The sequence below is a fragment of the Dunckerocampus dactyliophorus genome, chromosome 1 (assembly GCF_027744805.1).
Source record: "Dunckerocampus dactyliophorus isolate RoL2022-P2 chromosome 1, RoL_Ddac_1.1, whole genome shotgun sequence".
NCBI lineage: Eukaryota > Metazoa > Chordata > Actinopteri > Syngnathiformes > Syngnathidae > Dunckerocampus > Dunckerocampus dactyliophorus.
In genome coordinates this window covers 50,382,510-50,399,647 of record NC_072819.1, presented here as the reverse complement: position 1 = coordinate 50,399,647, position 17,138 = coordinate 50,382,510, and the positions used below count along the sequence as shown (strand labels likewise).

The 17,138-nt window shown below is 43.6% G+C and overlaps 1 protein-coding gene across 3 annotated transcripts; it reads left to right on the top strand.

The window, feature by feature from the left end:
• Window positions 1-1,331: 1,331 nt before the first annotated feature.
• Window positions 1,332-16,743, top strand: LOC129191899 (DNA-binding protein SATB2-like). Of its 3 annotated transcripts, XM_054795394.1 has the most exons (12): window positions 1,332-1,543; window positions 3,482-3,712; window positions 5,134-5,319; window positions 7,452-7,578; window positions 7,670-7,793; window positions 10,576-10,678; window positions 11,249-11,299; window positions 12,245-12,714; window positions 12,787-12,987; window positions 15,078-15,221; window positions 15,312-15,503; window positions 15,973-16,743. In XM_054795394.1, the coding sequence occupies exons 1-12, from the start codon at window positions 1,537-1,539 to the stop codon at window positions 16,546-16,548; spliced, it is 2,412 nt and encodes an 803-aa protein (XP_054651369.1). In that variant the 5' UTR covers window positions 1,332-1,536; the 3' UTR covers window positions 16,549-16,743. The 3 variants fall into 3 exon arrangements, with proteins under 3 accessions (XP_054651369.1, XP_054651367.1, XP_054651368.1); XM_054795392.1 differs by having other exon boundaries at window positions 12,245-12,987; XM_054795393.1 differs by having other exon boundaries at window positions 3,468-3,712; window positions 12,245-12,987.
• Window positions 16,744-17,138: the final 395 nt, after the last annotated feature.

The following is a 17,138-nucleotide window of genomic DNA, read 5'->3' as shown; positions in this document are numbered from 1 at the left end:
TTTTGTCTAAACAAAGGTGATTTGATGGTTCCATTTTTCATATCATATAGCCAGTACCAGGGGTGCAACCAGGAAGTCTGCCCCCCCTCCTTTTTATTTTTAATAATTACCTATTTTTTTGCGCCCCCTGGCAGTCAGGGGACCTTGGGATTGTCTTAACTTTTCCCCCGATGGAGTATTAGGGCCACAATGGAAAAAGAAATTCTCCGATTTCAAGAATAGAAAGAAAAGTCGGAAATTTACAAGAGAAAAAGCAGTAAATTTACAAACAAAAGTGGAACATTTACAAAAATAAAGTCATGAATTTAGGAGAACAAAGTCGGAAATTTAAAAGAAAAAAAGTGGTAATGTTACGAGGATGAAGTTCGAAATTTATGAGAAAAAAGTCATACATTTACAAAAAAAAAGTTGTCAATTTAGGAGAGTAAAGTTGTAAATTAACAAGAGAAAAAGTCGTAAATTTATGAAAAAAAAAGTTTTAAAAAAAAGTCGTAACTTAAATAAAATTGTCTTAAATTTAGGAGACTAAAGTCGTAAATTTATGAGAGGAAAATCACAAATTTACAAAAAAGTTGTAAATTTACAAAAATAAAGTTGTACATTTAGGAGAATAAAGTTGTAAATTAACAAGAGAAAAATTCGGAAATTTAGAAAAAAAATTACAAAAAAGTTATACATTTACAAAAATAGCTGTAAATTTAGGGGAATAAAGTCGCAAATTTACGAGCAAAAAAGTGATACATTTACAAAATCTTTTGTAAATGTACAGAAATAAAGTTGTAAATTTAGGAGGATAAAGTTGTAAATTAAGAGAAAAACTCATACATTTATGAAAAAAAGTCCAAAATGTAAAAAAAAAAAAGTTGTAAATAAAAAAAAAAATAAAGCCGTAAATTTAGGATAAAATCATAAATTTATGAGAGAAAAAGTCGTAATGTTATGAAGATAAAGTCATAAATTTACGAGAAAAAAAGGCGGAAATGTACAAAAATAAAGTCGTAATATTAAAGGAAACGTTCCCCTTGCTTCAGGCAAGCTTTTATTTACAACGTGGCAGCAAAACAGAGCAGTTGAGCATTTAGCATTTAGATTAGCATCTGCTAATTAGCATCCGCCTTCCTTAATCCTGCTAAATGTTCGTCCAATTACCAATCGAAGATTATGTTGGTAGCATTAACAAAAACGTGGGCATTCCTAGACACACACCTATGGGCTAACCCCCCTCATGCCCCCGCCCCAACCTTCAATCCGAGTGATCCGCAGTCCGCAGTCACTATTTGACATCGTGTCAGCGGGGCTCCCTCCCACTCCACGTCTCCCAGCCTACTTCCCCTCAGCTCGGAGACTGAGTCGACAGCCGCACGAGCAGCAGTCAGTCCTTCCCGCCGCTCGTGTTCACATCTCCTGCGCGCGAGTGTGCGGTGCGTGCACGTGTGCGCATGTGTGTGTGCCGCGAAGGAAAAGTTTGCAGTCAGACTGGAGCCGCTGAGCTTTGCTAATGGATGGACTTTATTCAGCAGCAAGCGAGGTGGCGTCATGAAAAGTAAGGCCTTAATGGAGGTTTCATGTCTTCCCTTCTTTCTTTGGTCACTGCTTGACAGAGTTCATTTATAAGATGCGTGTTTCTGTTCACATTTTTAGTACGATATTTATGTATTCATTTATTCTTAATAGCTTTGCTTATTCTAACTTGTTTAGTTTCATCATTAATTTTAAGTACTTTTAATTGTATTTACTCTTATTATCTTTTTGTACTTTACTTTATCATATTTATTCATTTTACTTTAACCCTGCACAAGCTGTCATTTTCTTCTCATATTTGCTCACTCGTGTTTTATTATTTCAACACCTTCTCCTCGTGACTTTCTTTTCTTCATCAGAGCAAAAGCTGTTCACTGCTGCACATTCTCTGTTATTTTCCCGTTAAATGATACAATAAATGCACAATAAGTGTCAACATGTACTTATTTATTCTGCCGTGACGCGTGACGCTTCAGAAGCTAACCAAGAGTTGATGCAATGAAACAAAAACCAAAAAAAGTCCTTACATTTCCAGGTGAGCAGCTGTATTTGTGTGCAACGCGCGTTCAAACGAATGAAGAGTTGGTTTAAGATGAATCGTGCATTTGTGTTGGTATTCACTAACAATCCGGAAGTGCGTCGCTAGGGTTCCAGACGCATTATTTGGTGTGACAACTCCTGTTTAATTGCAATTAAAAAGCAGACTCTCAAGCTTGGTGACGTATCTCAAGTGATTCATTTCCTCTTCATCACGGTAGAAGTTATATATCAACCATATCAACCCTTCCCTCAAACCATGAGCACACTTTGCAATAAGGTACACAAAAATTCAGTAGTTACTGAGGAACTAACGAGGAACTAATGGACAACTAATGAGGAACTAATGACTAAGACACATACATTTAGACCAGTTGCTGAGGAACTAATGAAGAACTAATGAGTAACTAACGAGTAGTGGTTAGGGTTTAGGGTTCGGTTGTAAAGTGTTACCCGCTATGCTTCTTTTGCTGTCAGGTTACTGGATGCATTTCGCAAATAAACACGTTTGTGCACAATAGGACAAATATTGCAACATGCAATGGAAATTATAGGAAAAGGTGCCATGTTTATTTTAAACATTGTGCCTCAACAAAATAATGAAGTCAACTGAAATAACATGTTCTCCTACTATCAACAAGCACGACAGGTTAGGCATTTCTACACGGCACAAACACCACATATAAGAAGACAGTGAAGTTCAAAGTGTGAAACTCTGGACTAATACGATCGGTGAAATTACAAACTGGGCTTATTCAGCATGTTTTGGGGATTTTGCTGCAGGTAGGTCAGTCCTGAGGTGTAATATTAGATTAGGAGTATCAGAGGAAGACACCTTGCAGCACGTCACACTCATTGCAACTTGCACGTTTACAATCCCGAGGCAAAACTTGCCAATATCGATATCGAGCTAAAATCATTATCAGTAGACAAAAACGATGCCAATATCGCAATATCATAGGACATCCCTAATTGTCATACTGGTCAATGAGGGGGCGGGGTGCCGATATTGTCAAGCTGTTGGAGCCTCTGTGTTTAGATGAACAAGTGTTTGGTCTGCAGCGGGTCCAACTCTTTAGACACTTATGTGTGTTTTCTTCAAGTCTGTGTTGTGTTGCATAATATCACACCAATTCGTAACGCTAAGGTTGAGTTACACGCACACGCAAACTGGACGTCTGCCTCCTAAGTGTCCCCTGTAGTGGTCTGCAACTAATATATTCATGAGCTCAGATGGCCCAGAGGTCAACCTTTTTTTTTTTGTTTATTTGTGTTTTATATCACACTATATTGTATGAAGACTCTCAGGAAGACTAATTACAATGGTTAAACCCATAATGATGCACATCAACACTTTCATTGAAGTGTTATGTTTAAGTTACAGACTTTGAGTGAGCTCATCCTTGTAGCTGATGTTCTCCAGGTTCTACGCCGGGTGACCCACCCGGAGTGTGCAGGAGGATGGAGCAGCAGGGAGGCAAAGTCTGTGAAGCCGAGACCCTTCGAGGCAGCCCGGAGGAGGGGGGCGAGAGAGGCGAGAGTCCCATCCGGAGCGGATCACCGCCATGCAAGATGAGCCTTCTGGAGGTCAATGGCGGTCGAGACACTCCACAAGTCCGACTTGGCAGCGACGCTGGGACCAGGCCACTGGGAGGTGCGTCTTCTACACACACAGACACATTATCTTCACACACACACTAAAAAAGAGAGCATACAGTGGTGTGAAAAAGTGTTTGCCCCCTTCCTGATTTCTCCTTTTTTTGCATGTTTGTCACACTTAAATGTTTCAGATCATCAAACAAATGTAAATATTAGTCAATGACAACACAACTCAACACAAAATGCAGTTTTTAAGTGAAACTTTTTATTATGAAGGGAGAAAAAAAATCCAAACCTACATGGCCCTGTGTGAAAACGTAATTGCCCCCACTGTTAAAACATAACTTAAATGAGATTCATTGAGATTTATGAGTGTGGAAAAGGTTATAAAGCCATTTCTAAAACTTTGGGACTCCAGCCAACCACAGTGAGAGCCATTATCAAAAAATGGCCAAAACATGGAACAGTGGTGAACCTTCCCAGGAGTGGCCGGCCAACCAAAATGACCCTGAGAGTGCAGCAACGACTCATCCAAGAGGTCACAGAAGACCCAACAACAACATGCAAAGAACTGCAGGCCTCACTTGTTCATGACTCCACCATAAGAAAGACGCTGGGCAAAAACGGCCTGCATGGCAGAGTTCCAAGACCAAAACCACTGCTGAACAAAAACAACATTAAGACTTGTCTCATCTTGATGATCGCCAAGACCTTTGGGAAAATACTCTGTGGTCTGACGAGACAAAAGTTGAACATTTTGGAAGGTGTGTGTCCCATTACATCTGGCATTTCAGAAAAAGAACATCATAGCAACAGTAAAATGTGGTGGTGGTAGTGTGATGGTCTTCAGGACCTGGAAGACTTGCTGTGATAAATGGAAGCATGAATTCTGCTGAAGGAGAATGTCCGGCCATCTGTTGGTGACCTCAAGCTGAAAGCAACTTGGGTTCTGCAGCAGGACAATGATCCAAAACACACCAGCAAGTCCACCTCTGAATGGATGAAGACTTTGGAGTGGTCTAGTCCAAGTCCTGACCTGAATCCTATTGAGATGCTGTGGCATGACCTTAAAAAGGAAAAGCCTCCAATGTGGCTGAATGACAACAATTGTGCAAAATTCCTCCCCAGCGCTGGAAGAGACTCATTGCAAGTTATCACAAACGCTTGATTGCAGTTGTTGCTGCTAAGGGGGGCCAACCACTTATTAGCTTTAGGGGGCCATCACTTTTTCACACAGGGACATGTAGCTTTGGATTTGTTTTCTCCCTTATTCTAAAAAGTTTCATTTAAAAAGTGCATTTTGTGTTGAGTTGTGTTGTCATTGACTAATATTTACATTTGTTTGATGATCTGAAACATTTAAGTGGGACAAACATGCAAAAAAATAGGAAATCAGGAAGGGGGCAAACACTTTTTTTTCTATGAAATAAACATGTACAACTTTTTACATGTGTGGCTTTCTGGTCTGTGTGCCAGGTGTGACGATTCCTGTCTACTGCGTGGTGGAGCATGCGGATGTGGGCGTGGCCAGTGACAACGAGACGCGTGGTCACCGCCATGCAGAATTTGTGCTAGTCCGAAAAGACGTTTTGTTCACACAACTGGTGGAGACGGCGCTACTGTCCCTGGGCTACTCGCACGGCTCCGTTGCACAGGCTCGAGGTGTGTGCGCGTGTGTGTGTTTGTTCATCACATTTGAGTTTTGTTTTTTGACTTAATAACAACTGATCTTCCTATTGCTGTAATTATATGATTAATCACATTTCTGTAGCATTTCATGTCAGTGGCGGCTTCTTTATTTGTGCTCATTAGGCGCCCTCGACATCTGGGATAACGTCACCCCCAGTATTGCTCTCATGACGTGGATAAAACATACTGTGGCGAGCTCGAGTCATACATACTGTGGCGAGCTCAAGTCGCACAGGAAATGGTCAGAGGAAAACTTCAAAACTTCATTTGCTAAGAGTAGCTTAACAACACAGCACAAAAGAACAGAGGGTCATCAACTCGAACCGCTATCTCATTCAAGGTGCGATCAACAAAACACACGGCAGGCGGGGCGCCACTGAAGCGAGAAGCATCACTGCTTAGTGGCATCCTCACAACCCTATATTCCCCACTCTCAATTGAGAAAATCTCTCTCTCTTTTTTATAATTTACAACAAAACATCTCAAGTCTGTCATATCTGGCAAAGACTAAGGCAAAATATTCTATCACACATGTTTGGTAATTCATGAGTAATGAATTATTAACAGCAGCAACTGGATGGATCATAGCTGTTTTCCAGATGGGCTGCTCGACCACATAAGTGCACTGGGTGCCAGAAAGACAATAAAAGCAAGTTGTGTTGTTTTGTTCAAATACCAAGAATGTATTTTGTTAGTATGAATAAAAATGGAGTAGCGCATGACATTCCACGGTGGTGTCCCCTAAACATAGGGCGCACTAACTGAGCGGACGACGCCCTGTATGTGACCCCCTTCCACCCAAACTAAACCTTTTTTTTTTTCAAATAAATATATTTTGTCTGGCATCACCACAACACCCCCAACCTCTCCACAAGTGTGGTCACAACCAAAATTATACAGTCTATTTTTTCTTTTGATTCCATTTTATTTGGCTCAGTGAAGTATTTTTAAAGCGGGCCCGAGGGGGGTTCCTGGACTAAATTAAGCTGTTTCTTATTCTGAAAACATAATTACTGTGCAATATTATTTCAGAAACACACGCTGACATAAGTTAGGTAACTGTTAGATATTATTCTTACACCTTTAGATTCAGTCTATTATTATTCAGTCTCATAGCCTCTCATAGGCCTCCTTGACACACACACTCACATAGCACAATCAGAGCTGCACAACACATGCCTATGAATGATGGAGAAATACTGGGACACACACAACAGATGTAATGTTCTCTGTCACACAAGCTTCCACACAAACTTGACATTCACTTTTTAGAGGGGCAAAGCAAATGCTATACATACTCACATAGCACAATCAGAGTTGCGCAACGCATGTATATGATTGATGGAAAAAATACTCTGACACACGCAACAGATGTATTGTTCTCTTTCACGCAAGCTTAACTCTCGCTTCCACACAAACTTGACACTCAATTTTAGAGGGGCGCAGCATCTGCTATGCAGACTCTATGTACTTTCATTCTGGCCGTGTTCCTTGATCTTCCTGACTGATGATAGAGTCCAGCGCTGTTATCAAATATACTGCTCTTGATCATTGACTACTTCATTGACGACTTCTCCGATAGCGATGCGGTCCTAAGAACCGGGAAGAAAAGCTCAGGAAAAGAAACGGCTTTTACACTATCCATATTTACACATACAACATTAAGGATTCAGTCCCAGCAGTCCACTTGTCATCGTTTAAATGTAACGTTTGACCTTTTAATGCCCGTGTTTTTGAAAATGAAGCCAGCCATAGGAAGCAAAAAGGCCCGATAGGAGACTGATGACATTGCATTTGTTTAGTAACTCCACATCAAAACACTGCTCTGATTTTACAATTCCCTTCTGATCCATCAAGCTGAGAGTCCAGAGGGAGCACCGCTTTTGTTCTCAAGCTGCCATTGCTATCACGCTCATGCGGCAAAGACACATTCACTGTGTGTGTTTGATTCAGGCGATCTTAACGCAATAGACTTCTAGTGACGGTCGAAGCAACAGCAACTCTTTCACTGTCCTGAATCAATTTTTACTTTGACTGCACTCAAGGTTTTCCTTAACTTTAACCGATCACATCAACCCTTGTGTGTGCACGTGTGTGTTGTTCAGGCATCATCAAAGTGGGCCAATGGAAGCCGATGCCCATCCACTGCCTGACAGACGCTCCAGAGGCCACGGTAGCCGACATGCTGCTGGACGTTTACCACATGGTCACGCTGCGGATCCTGCTGCACAGGTCCTCCTGAGTGTGGAATGCACTAGGGAATCACACAAACCACAACATTACAATTGCTTGTGTATCTAAAAGCAGCTTTCCATGCATGCAGCTTTTCCCGGCTGGAGGAGCTGCCCTCCGAGCAGTGGACGCACGCCACCGTGAGGAAGGCCCTCAAGGAGCTGCTCAGCGAGACCAATCAGAGCGCTCTGGCCAAGGAGTGTCCTCTCTCCCAGGTGAGTAGGACCAGCACGTAACATTATGAGGATAGGTTGTCAACAATAAACTGCAAATTGATCGATGGCGGCGGGGAAAGTGAGGGTTGAAATGTCCCTGTGCTTGCGTGGATATTCTCCGGCAACTGCAGTTTCCTCCCTCATTCCAAAAACACGCATTTTCGGTAAACTCTAGACCGGGGGTGCCCATTACGTCGATCGCAAACTACCGGTAGATCGAAGGTAGTTTGGGTCGATCGCATAAAGGTCACTTTGTAGATGTCATATGACATCCGTCAGCTGACATTAAGTGCCCCTCCTGATTCGCTCTTGCTCCCCCGCGGCAATGGTGAAAAGATGTCTCAAACGACACGTAGAGACGCAACTCTCATCTTCCGATTATGGATAAAGTAACTGAGCGGTAAGATGCCTATATCTGTAACAAAAGTTACCCGTTCTCTTGTGGCGGCTAAGTAAGCAGAAGAAAAGTGAATTGTTTGAGGGCTTTGCTTGGCATCATGAATTCCACTATAGAAATGCGTGTTTTTCTACTCATCCCTTTCTTAAACGATTATTTCATGATGAATTGGAAAATGCGCCGGTTGCTGAAACCTTTTTAATATGTCGTCTTGACTTCGGCTGCATTGCCTTTTGCATAATCATTTTCATTTCTTGTATATTGGGAATGTTTGATAGGAAATGCTGACTGGACGTAATACATGAAGTGTGTGTCTAATGAACGCTATGTAGCTATTTTGACTGACATATTACTTACTTATGCACACAACTATTGAGGAATTATTTGTTACTATCTTCATTGCCATATTGAATTGCCGAGCGTATACTCCAGCCCGCACCCGCTGGCTTTAAAGCGTGCATCTGGAAGCACTTTGGCTTTCACGTAGTTAATAGTAAAAATGAGCTGGACAGAAGCCAGACAACATGCAAGTTTTGTCATACAAACTTAAAATATTTTGGGAACACGACAGATATGAGAAACCACACGTTTCCGCACGTTTCCACCCGAACCAGAAGGAAAAACGGCCAGCTGAAGTTGCTGCCAACCAGAGAACCATCGAGCAGGTGATAACTCGTTTTCCACCTAACTGGGAAAAGTCAATCGCAACTTTTATTGTGAAGGATTTGCGGCCGTATTCGATTGTTGAGAAGCAGGGCTTTCTTGCCTTGTTGCGCACTTTGGAACCCAGATACAACGTTCCATCGCGACGTTATTTCACCAACACTGCAATTGTGAATAAGGGCAGCCTAGTTTTATTGGTTATTCATAATATACTAACGTCTGAAAGCATTATTCTTGTATTGCTAGTACAGAAATCTATATTTTGTATGGAAGCTGTTTTTGACTTCGCTATACAGCAGAAATATTATGCTGCTACTGGTGCACTCGACTTTTCCTGCTGGTTCTGTGCAATGGGAAGTATGTTGGTAGACGTAACCTTCCTATTATTAAAAGATAATGGAAGTAAATTCATCTGTTTGATGTTTATTTTAATTGTGGCTCATTACAAATATGCTGTGTTTTAGTAGTACCCAGTGAGTAAAAAGAAGTTTTATCATCGCATCGCAGGCCTCTGAATCGTAATCGTGAGGTGGCCAGAGATTCCCACCCCTCATGTCGACTTATAACTTGCATGCTGAAAAAGTGTGTGCACCCTAATATACATGTACAATGTACATAAATACTCATATTTATAAAGACAGTAAATATATATTTATCGTAGGAGGTGGATCTTTGGGACTTGGTCATTTTAAAAGTAGCTCGCAGGCTGAAAAAGTGTGAGCACCCCTGCTCTAGACTGTAAATTGTCCATAGGTGTGAATCTGTGTAGGCTCTCAGTCGTACAGGAGTTGTCCAACGAGGGAAAGGCTTCTTGAGACGTCATCTGTACTTCTGTGAAGAAGGTGTCGGACGTTTCGCTCCTCATCCGAAGAGCTTCGTCAGCGAACTAACAAGTGCTGGTAGCCTAGGTCTTAAATACAGTAAGAGTGGGCGGAATGACGTCTCAAGAAGCCTTTCCCTCATGGGGTGTGAATGTTTGTTTGTCTATAAGTCCCCTATGATTGATTGGTGACCAAGCCAGGGTGTACCCCGCCTCTGGTCCAAAGTCACCTGGGATAGGCTCCAGCGACCCTGACAAGGATAAGCGGTATAGAATATGAATGACTGATTTTTTTGCAAATGGGCAGCCCAGGCGCTGGGTTCCAGAGAAAACAATCAAGACATCACTTGCCTAACGAGAGTGTGGATGTCCTGTTGCAGCTGAGGATAGGCGTTTACTTTTGTCTTCCATTGTGAGCTTGGGCATTTTTGATGGAATAGTCAAGTCGAGTCATTCATAATCATCACTTATTAGGAGATGACCTCATAGCTCAGCTTCAGTTTTCAGAGCCGAGGGTGGATGTGCTTCTCATCACCAGCGACGCACACACACATACATTGACACAGATGTGTATTGTATCCCATGGGAAAGGATTCGGAAACACACTCCTCAATTATCCAACACACACATACACCATGGAGAGCTTGAGTGTGTTTCACTTGGGCTGATTTCTGAGTCATAATGAAATTAACCATTAGCGTGAGTGTGTGTGGTGTCTGCGTGTGCAGCCTGACTGCTGTGAATTGTAATCTCAAGTCTATTGTCCCTCTCATGTCAGACGCATTTGCGTGTAACCTAGATTATGACTGCCTTCTTTGCCATGTGGTGCAAAAATGTGGCTTCTCTACTGTCAGGTTTTCTTCATCCTTCCTCACTGTCCACGTGTTATCTCTCTCTGCCAGAGTATGATCTCTGCCATCGTCAACAGTTCCTACTACGCCAACATCTCCATCTCCAAATGCCAGGAGTTCGGGCACTGGTACAAACGATACGTACGCGTCCAAGGTGATGGCTCACATGCACGTGCTTGGTTCTGTTCTGCTGCTCTGCATGCGCACGTGTGCTCCAGCTAAAGCGTCGAGCTTACGTGCCGCGCGACAGTGACGGCTCACGGTCGGAAGGAACTGTCACACATGGTTCTCATTAATGTCACCCTTAATACACACGGCAGAACTAAGCCGTCTTAAATTATAATGGGAAACAGCAACCTCCCTCTCCCCATTACAGGCACACCCACACACCCATAGTATGCGGTGGGTACAAATTTGACACCCTGCCAAACCTCACTCCAATTTTTAGTCTCCTAATAACCCAGAGTATGATCCTCAACCCAGCACATGTGTAACAAGAAACACATTGAGTGCAGTGAGGACGAGTCATTAAACTCCAAGAGAAAAAAAAATGACTTCCCACCAAAGATGCTGTTGCTCAGACAATAACATCGACTGTCATCGCCAAAAATGCTGGCAGGCCAACGATGCCAAAGTTTTTGTGTGTGATAGTAAATAGTGTTGTCTTGAACATGCGCTGTGATTGAATGATGGCACTTCTTGGTGACTATGATTGTTTATTCAGGTGAATATGCAGACAAAATGTGGCAGCCGCAGGACAAATCTCATGTCAAAGGTACATTGTTCTTTCCTTTTTTCATTTGTCTTTCATGTGAAGAGAAAAGCTAAATCAAAAGTTCAATTCTCGGGGCATTGAATTGATCGCAACTGGACTGTTCAGGTTGTCTAAGAAGACGTTTCGCCTCATCAGTGCTTGTTAAAAGACTAGATAGGACAGCTCTAGTCTTTCTGGTATTCATAGGGTCACACTCAAACACTAGATCTATAGGCTCTAGTCTTATTAAACGCTTCACCGGTTCATGCTCAGTACTAGGTAGGACAACTCAAGTCCTATCTAGGCTTCATCTCTTCATGCTGAAAGACTAGCATAAATTCATGAAGCCGAGATAGGACTAGAGCTGTCCTAGCTAGTCTTTGAGCATGAACGGATGAAGCGTAGATAAGACTTGAGCTGTCCTATCTAGTCTTTGAGCATGAACTGATGAAGCCTTGATAAGACTAGAACCTCTAGATCTAGTGTTTGAGTGTGACCCTATGAATACCAGAAGGAGTAGAGCTGTCCTATCTACTGTAGTCTTTGAGCAAGAACTGATGAGGTCTGCTCAGATGAGAGCCGTCCTATCTAGTCTTTGAGCATGAAGTGATGAAGCCTGCTTGGATGAGAGCCGTCCTATCTAGTCTTTGAGCAAGAACTGATGAGGTCTGCTCAGATGAGAGCCGTCCTATCTAGTCTTTGAGCATGAAGTGATGAAGCCTGCTCGGATGAGAGCCGTCCTCTCTAGTCTTTGAGAAAGAACTGATGAGGTCTGCTCAGATGAGAGTCGTCCTATCTAGTCTTTGAGCATGAAGTGATGAAGCCTGCTCAGATGAGTGGCGAAGCGTCTTTCAAGACAGCCTAAACGGTCCAGTTGGGATCAAGTTAATGCCCTGAGACTACAATGATCTTGGTTCACAAGACTATTCACAGGCGTAACTCAAACCTTGAATGTATTTGACACAGTGGAGAGAGACTGGGAGCCAAGTGCTCTGACCAAGCGTCTTCCCTCCTTTTTACCCTACTTGGGTGGCACCGGAGCCATCAAAACTCACCTACTGGATCCGCCGACCTCCACCCTGCTACAGTCTCCCAGCCCTCCTCTGCGCCCCCAGGCCCTACCTCATCTGGGACACGCTGGCCTCCTGTCCCCACAGCTCATGCGTCATCAGCTCACCATGGCGCACCTCATCAACCAGCAACTGACCGTCAACCGCTTGCTCTCCCAGCATCCCCCATCTGCCGTCGCCCACCAATATGTCAACCACACGCCTATCTCACAAACGTGCAAGAGCCTCAGGAGCCCTGCAGAGCCCTCTGCCACCTGTTCAGGAGCTGAAGTCTCCTCCGATATCTACCAGCGAGTCAGGGGCGAACTGAAGAGAGCCAGTGTCTCTCAAGCTGTCTTTGCCAGGGTGGCCTTTAATCGCACGCAGGTAATTTCACCTCATCAGCCCAATAAAGTCCCTTCAAAATTGCACCCCAACGGTGTCCTCATCGACGTGCAGGGCTTGCTGTCAGAGATCCTACGCAAGGAGGAAGATCCCCGCTCAGCTTCACAGTCGCTGCTGGTCAACCTGAAGGCCATGCACAGCTTCCTGTGTCTACCTGAAGGCGAACGAGACCGCATCTACCAGGAGGAGCGAGAGAGGAGCACGCACGCCAACCACAACGCCGTCTCCAATGGCAACGCACACAGACACATGCCGGTACACACACACCGAGGCACCAGAACCATTGTTGTCTGGGAAAATGAATGTTCCGTTCAATTCCATTTTAGATGGCGGAAAATCGACACAAAGTAAAACATGTTTTACCAAAGTTCAATGGTAATTACAAGCAGCAACAATAAAACATTTAGTGCCTTCTTTAAACAAAAAAAAAATGAAAGAAAAACCGAGACAGTGTGCGAAACATTTTTGGCAAAAACAGTCATATGAAAACTGGGGGCCTCACTGTACCACACTTCGAAAACCCCCACTTCAAAGAATATGGTTCTACATCAGGGGTGCTCACACATTCATAAAAGATCTACCTCCTACTTGAAATGCAGAAAATATATATTTACCGAATGTATAAAAAAAATGAGCACGTATTCATGTACGTAATATGTGTATATCAGGCGTGCACGCACTTTTTCAGTATGCAAGTTACGAGTCAAAATGATCTGCCTTTTTCTATAAAACATGTAACATATCAAATCTAACCGGTAAACTTTGAAACACTATTGTAAATATTCATGATTAGTGTTTCACGTTCACATTTTCAAAGATTACAGGTAATCAAAGTAGCCGATATCCTAATTATATTCACTATGGAAATAAAGATAATGACATAATTCCTCAATAGTTGTGTACATAACCTGAGTGCTGATAAAATAGCTACGTAACGTTCATTAGAGGACACATCCAGTTATCAATTGCTAGCAAGAATTACCGAATTACAAGAATTGATAATGATCATGCAAAAGACTAAGCAGCCGAAGTCAAGGCAATATGTTAAAAAGCTTTCAGCAATTGGCACATTTTCCATTTCATCGTGAAATAACAGTTTAAGAAGCAGACGTGTAGAAAACACTGATTTCTGTTATGGAGTTCATGATGCGAATTAGCAAAGCCGTCAAATACACTTTTTTTCTACCTAACTAGATTTTTATACCAGATAACTTTTGTTATAGATATAAGCGTCTTACCGCTGAGTTATTTTATCCGTAATCAGAATAATAAAATGAAAGTTGCATCTCCATGTGTATCTTGAAACGCCGCGGGGGGGGGAACCAGCAGCAGCGAATCAGGAGGGCAGCGTAATTTCAGCTGACTGATGTCATATGACACCTGCAAAGTGACGTTGACGCGATCGGTCCAAACTTCCTTGGCGATCTAAGTAGCAGTTCTACATGATGTGCCAAATTGTTGTCAATCATACGCGGATACATTGGCTCCTCACGTCACATCAGAGGAACCTTAAAGGAAAACTGCAATTTTGGGGGAATTTTGCCCATCATCCGCAATCTTTACATGAGACATGAACACATCACGTCTTTCATTTTTCTGTGCGTTCTAAAGATATAAAAACAGATAAAAAGATGCAGGTCATTACCGCACTTAATTTGCACACACCTATCAACAAGGTTTTATGGTTTGTACTGTATATACCTGTACAGTACATGCTGTGACCATGTAGCAACAGGTACATTCATGATACTTAACAGTATTTCCCATATTTTGGTTCTTTAAGCAGGAACTTCCTTCCTGGGCGCATTGATTTCACATAGCAACATAGAAAAGAACGCATACACCTAGCATTAACTTTTACGAACTCAAAAATAAACACCTAGCAGCAGCTCCAATATGTAGCTTTACCCTCCGTAGCCACCCGAGGCATTGTGAACTCATTGTAAGCGCATTGTGACACGCGGCAGGTGAGTGTGTGGTGAAGCTGGTCGCTAGCCCGTGTGGTGTGGCCAGGTGTCAATACGGCAGCGACGTAGTTCCATTGGCGTGACAATGTTAATAATAATAATAACAACAATGTCGCTGTAGTTTTGTTAATATGCAAGTCACATTATGTGTAATGGAGCATTACTGGCGCTTTGTGGAGCTTTTTTTTCGAAGGCTTTATAGGCGGAATAAGTGCTTCCCATCATGTGCATTCTTAGCTCTGTCTTTTTTGAGAATGCACAGAAAAGAGAAAGACATACAGTATGTGTTCATGGCTCACGTATGGATGGTGGAGGATGGGCAAAATTCCCCCCCAAAAAAAGTGCAGTTTTCCTTGAAGATGTCGTTCTTGTCTGCAGACTAAACCCAGTGCAGAGTCTCCCCTCAAGCTGGAGTCGCTGGTGAGCATCACTTCAGGGATCTATGAAGAGATCCAGCAAGAGATGAAGAGGGCAAAGGTCTCCCAGGCTTTGTTCGCCAAGGTGGCTGCCAACAAAAGCCAGGTAAGTTCTGAGAGTTTGTTTGCTGTGAATGACACGCACATCTCCTGGTTTGCTTCATATCACCGTTATCACCGGCACCCTCTCTGCCAGGGTTGGCTGTGTGAGCTTCTCAGATGGAAAGAAAGCCCGAGCCCTGAGAACCGCACACTATGGGACAACCTGTGCACCATCCGCCGATTTCTCTCCATCCCGCAAGCTGACCGTGACCAGGTTTATGAGGAGGAGGCGAGGCAGCAGCACGGCGACAAGCAACATCCCGTCCTGCACATCCCAGAGCAGCAGGTACAAATCCTGTCCAGAGCATTTTTGGGCGCAGATCAAAACTGCCGTACAGTTAGGGAATTTCTAGTGGGCCGAGTTTCCTGCTTCACGGTCCTCAGCAGCTCTTGTCTTTTGTTTTGTTTGTGTAATAAGTCATTGAAAATAGATGTGGTCAGTGAGCCGCCTGCACAGTTCCTGTTAAACAGTCCCCTGACAAAACCCCAAATGCTTGCCAGTCAGACCGAACCTCAGTATCACTCAGAGCAAAGCCTGTAATTATTGACGCAGAGAAAAAGGAACCATTACCATTATCTTTATTTAGGTCGTTTCATTTTGATATACCACACTTTCGGCCGCCCCACCCCGGTAAGGCACTCCAGTTACGTGGTTGTTGGACATGTGAGCATTTTGAATATATTGCTATTAATGCCTCTGCAGAGATGGAGTGGAGGTCCATGAAATGTTAAACCCTTGATTTTTTTTTGGACAGGCACCATCTCTGCCACCTCTGAGACCTCTATCCCCTCTCCGTGTCGACCCGCAGCTCATCGCCTTGCCCCTCCTGCGTAAACCAGAAAGCGGGCCGCCTCAGCTTGAGATGAGCCCTGCCTTCGGAGGACCAAAGAAGGCCCGTTCGAGAACCCGAATTTCCCTGGAGGCGCTGGGGATCCTGCAGAGCTTCATTGGCGACGTTGGCCTCTACCCAGACCAGGAGGCTATACACACCCTGTCGGCCCAGCTCGACCTGCCCAAGCACACCATTGTCAAGTTCTTCCAGAACCAGCGCTACAACTTCAAGCACCACAATTCCAAGGAGCCGGGCTTTGGGGACGACGAGCGGGAGCGTCCACCGCCCTCTGAGGTGGTCCGAGGAGAGAAGGGGCTCCATGTGTGCGAGGAGTCGAGTGTAGACGGGAGAGCTTCATCAGAGCCGCTGGGAACCGAGAGAGAGGTGGAAATGGATCGAGAAGAAGGGGATGGTGGGAAAGCATCAGCAACAGCAACATCATCCTTGTCGCCATACAGCAGCTTGGACAGCCCAAATTCTGCAGAGCAGCAGAGATAACGGGACAAAAATGTGAAGCATCCGTGACAATTTCCACCCACTGTAGTCTTTATTGGTCTATTATTCCCAAACTGAATGCAGTTGTCTTGGTACACCTAAACCTCCACACCAACTGGAGCCACTTCCGTGTTCCTTTATGAATATATATATAATTTATTGTCCCATTGTTGCTGCATCCAACGAGCTACATGTGAACATCAGTATTTATTATTACTAGCTTCATATTTCCTGAAGTAAATAAAGTTTTGCTATTCTCTTTTCAATGGCTCTTTGTAGAAAAAAAGAGTGCGAGTGAGAGAACACTTACGTCTCCCGTCGCTTACAACGCACATTGTGGAGCTGAAGTCCCACGTGAAGCGTGGAAAATGTGCGAGTTGTGTCTGTGTTGGAAGTGTTGTGCAAGCTCACGTGAGATTGGCTCTCATATAACATTGCGACTGCATCAGTGACTCTTGGCACACTTCATCGGATCCCTGCACACAGCTGGCTATTAGAACCGTATGGCGAGCTGATAAAGGGCAATTAGTCGTGTGTGTTTGTGTGTGTGCGTGATTTGCGGGATAAGGACGCAGGTGCTCTGCGGGCTGATA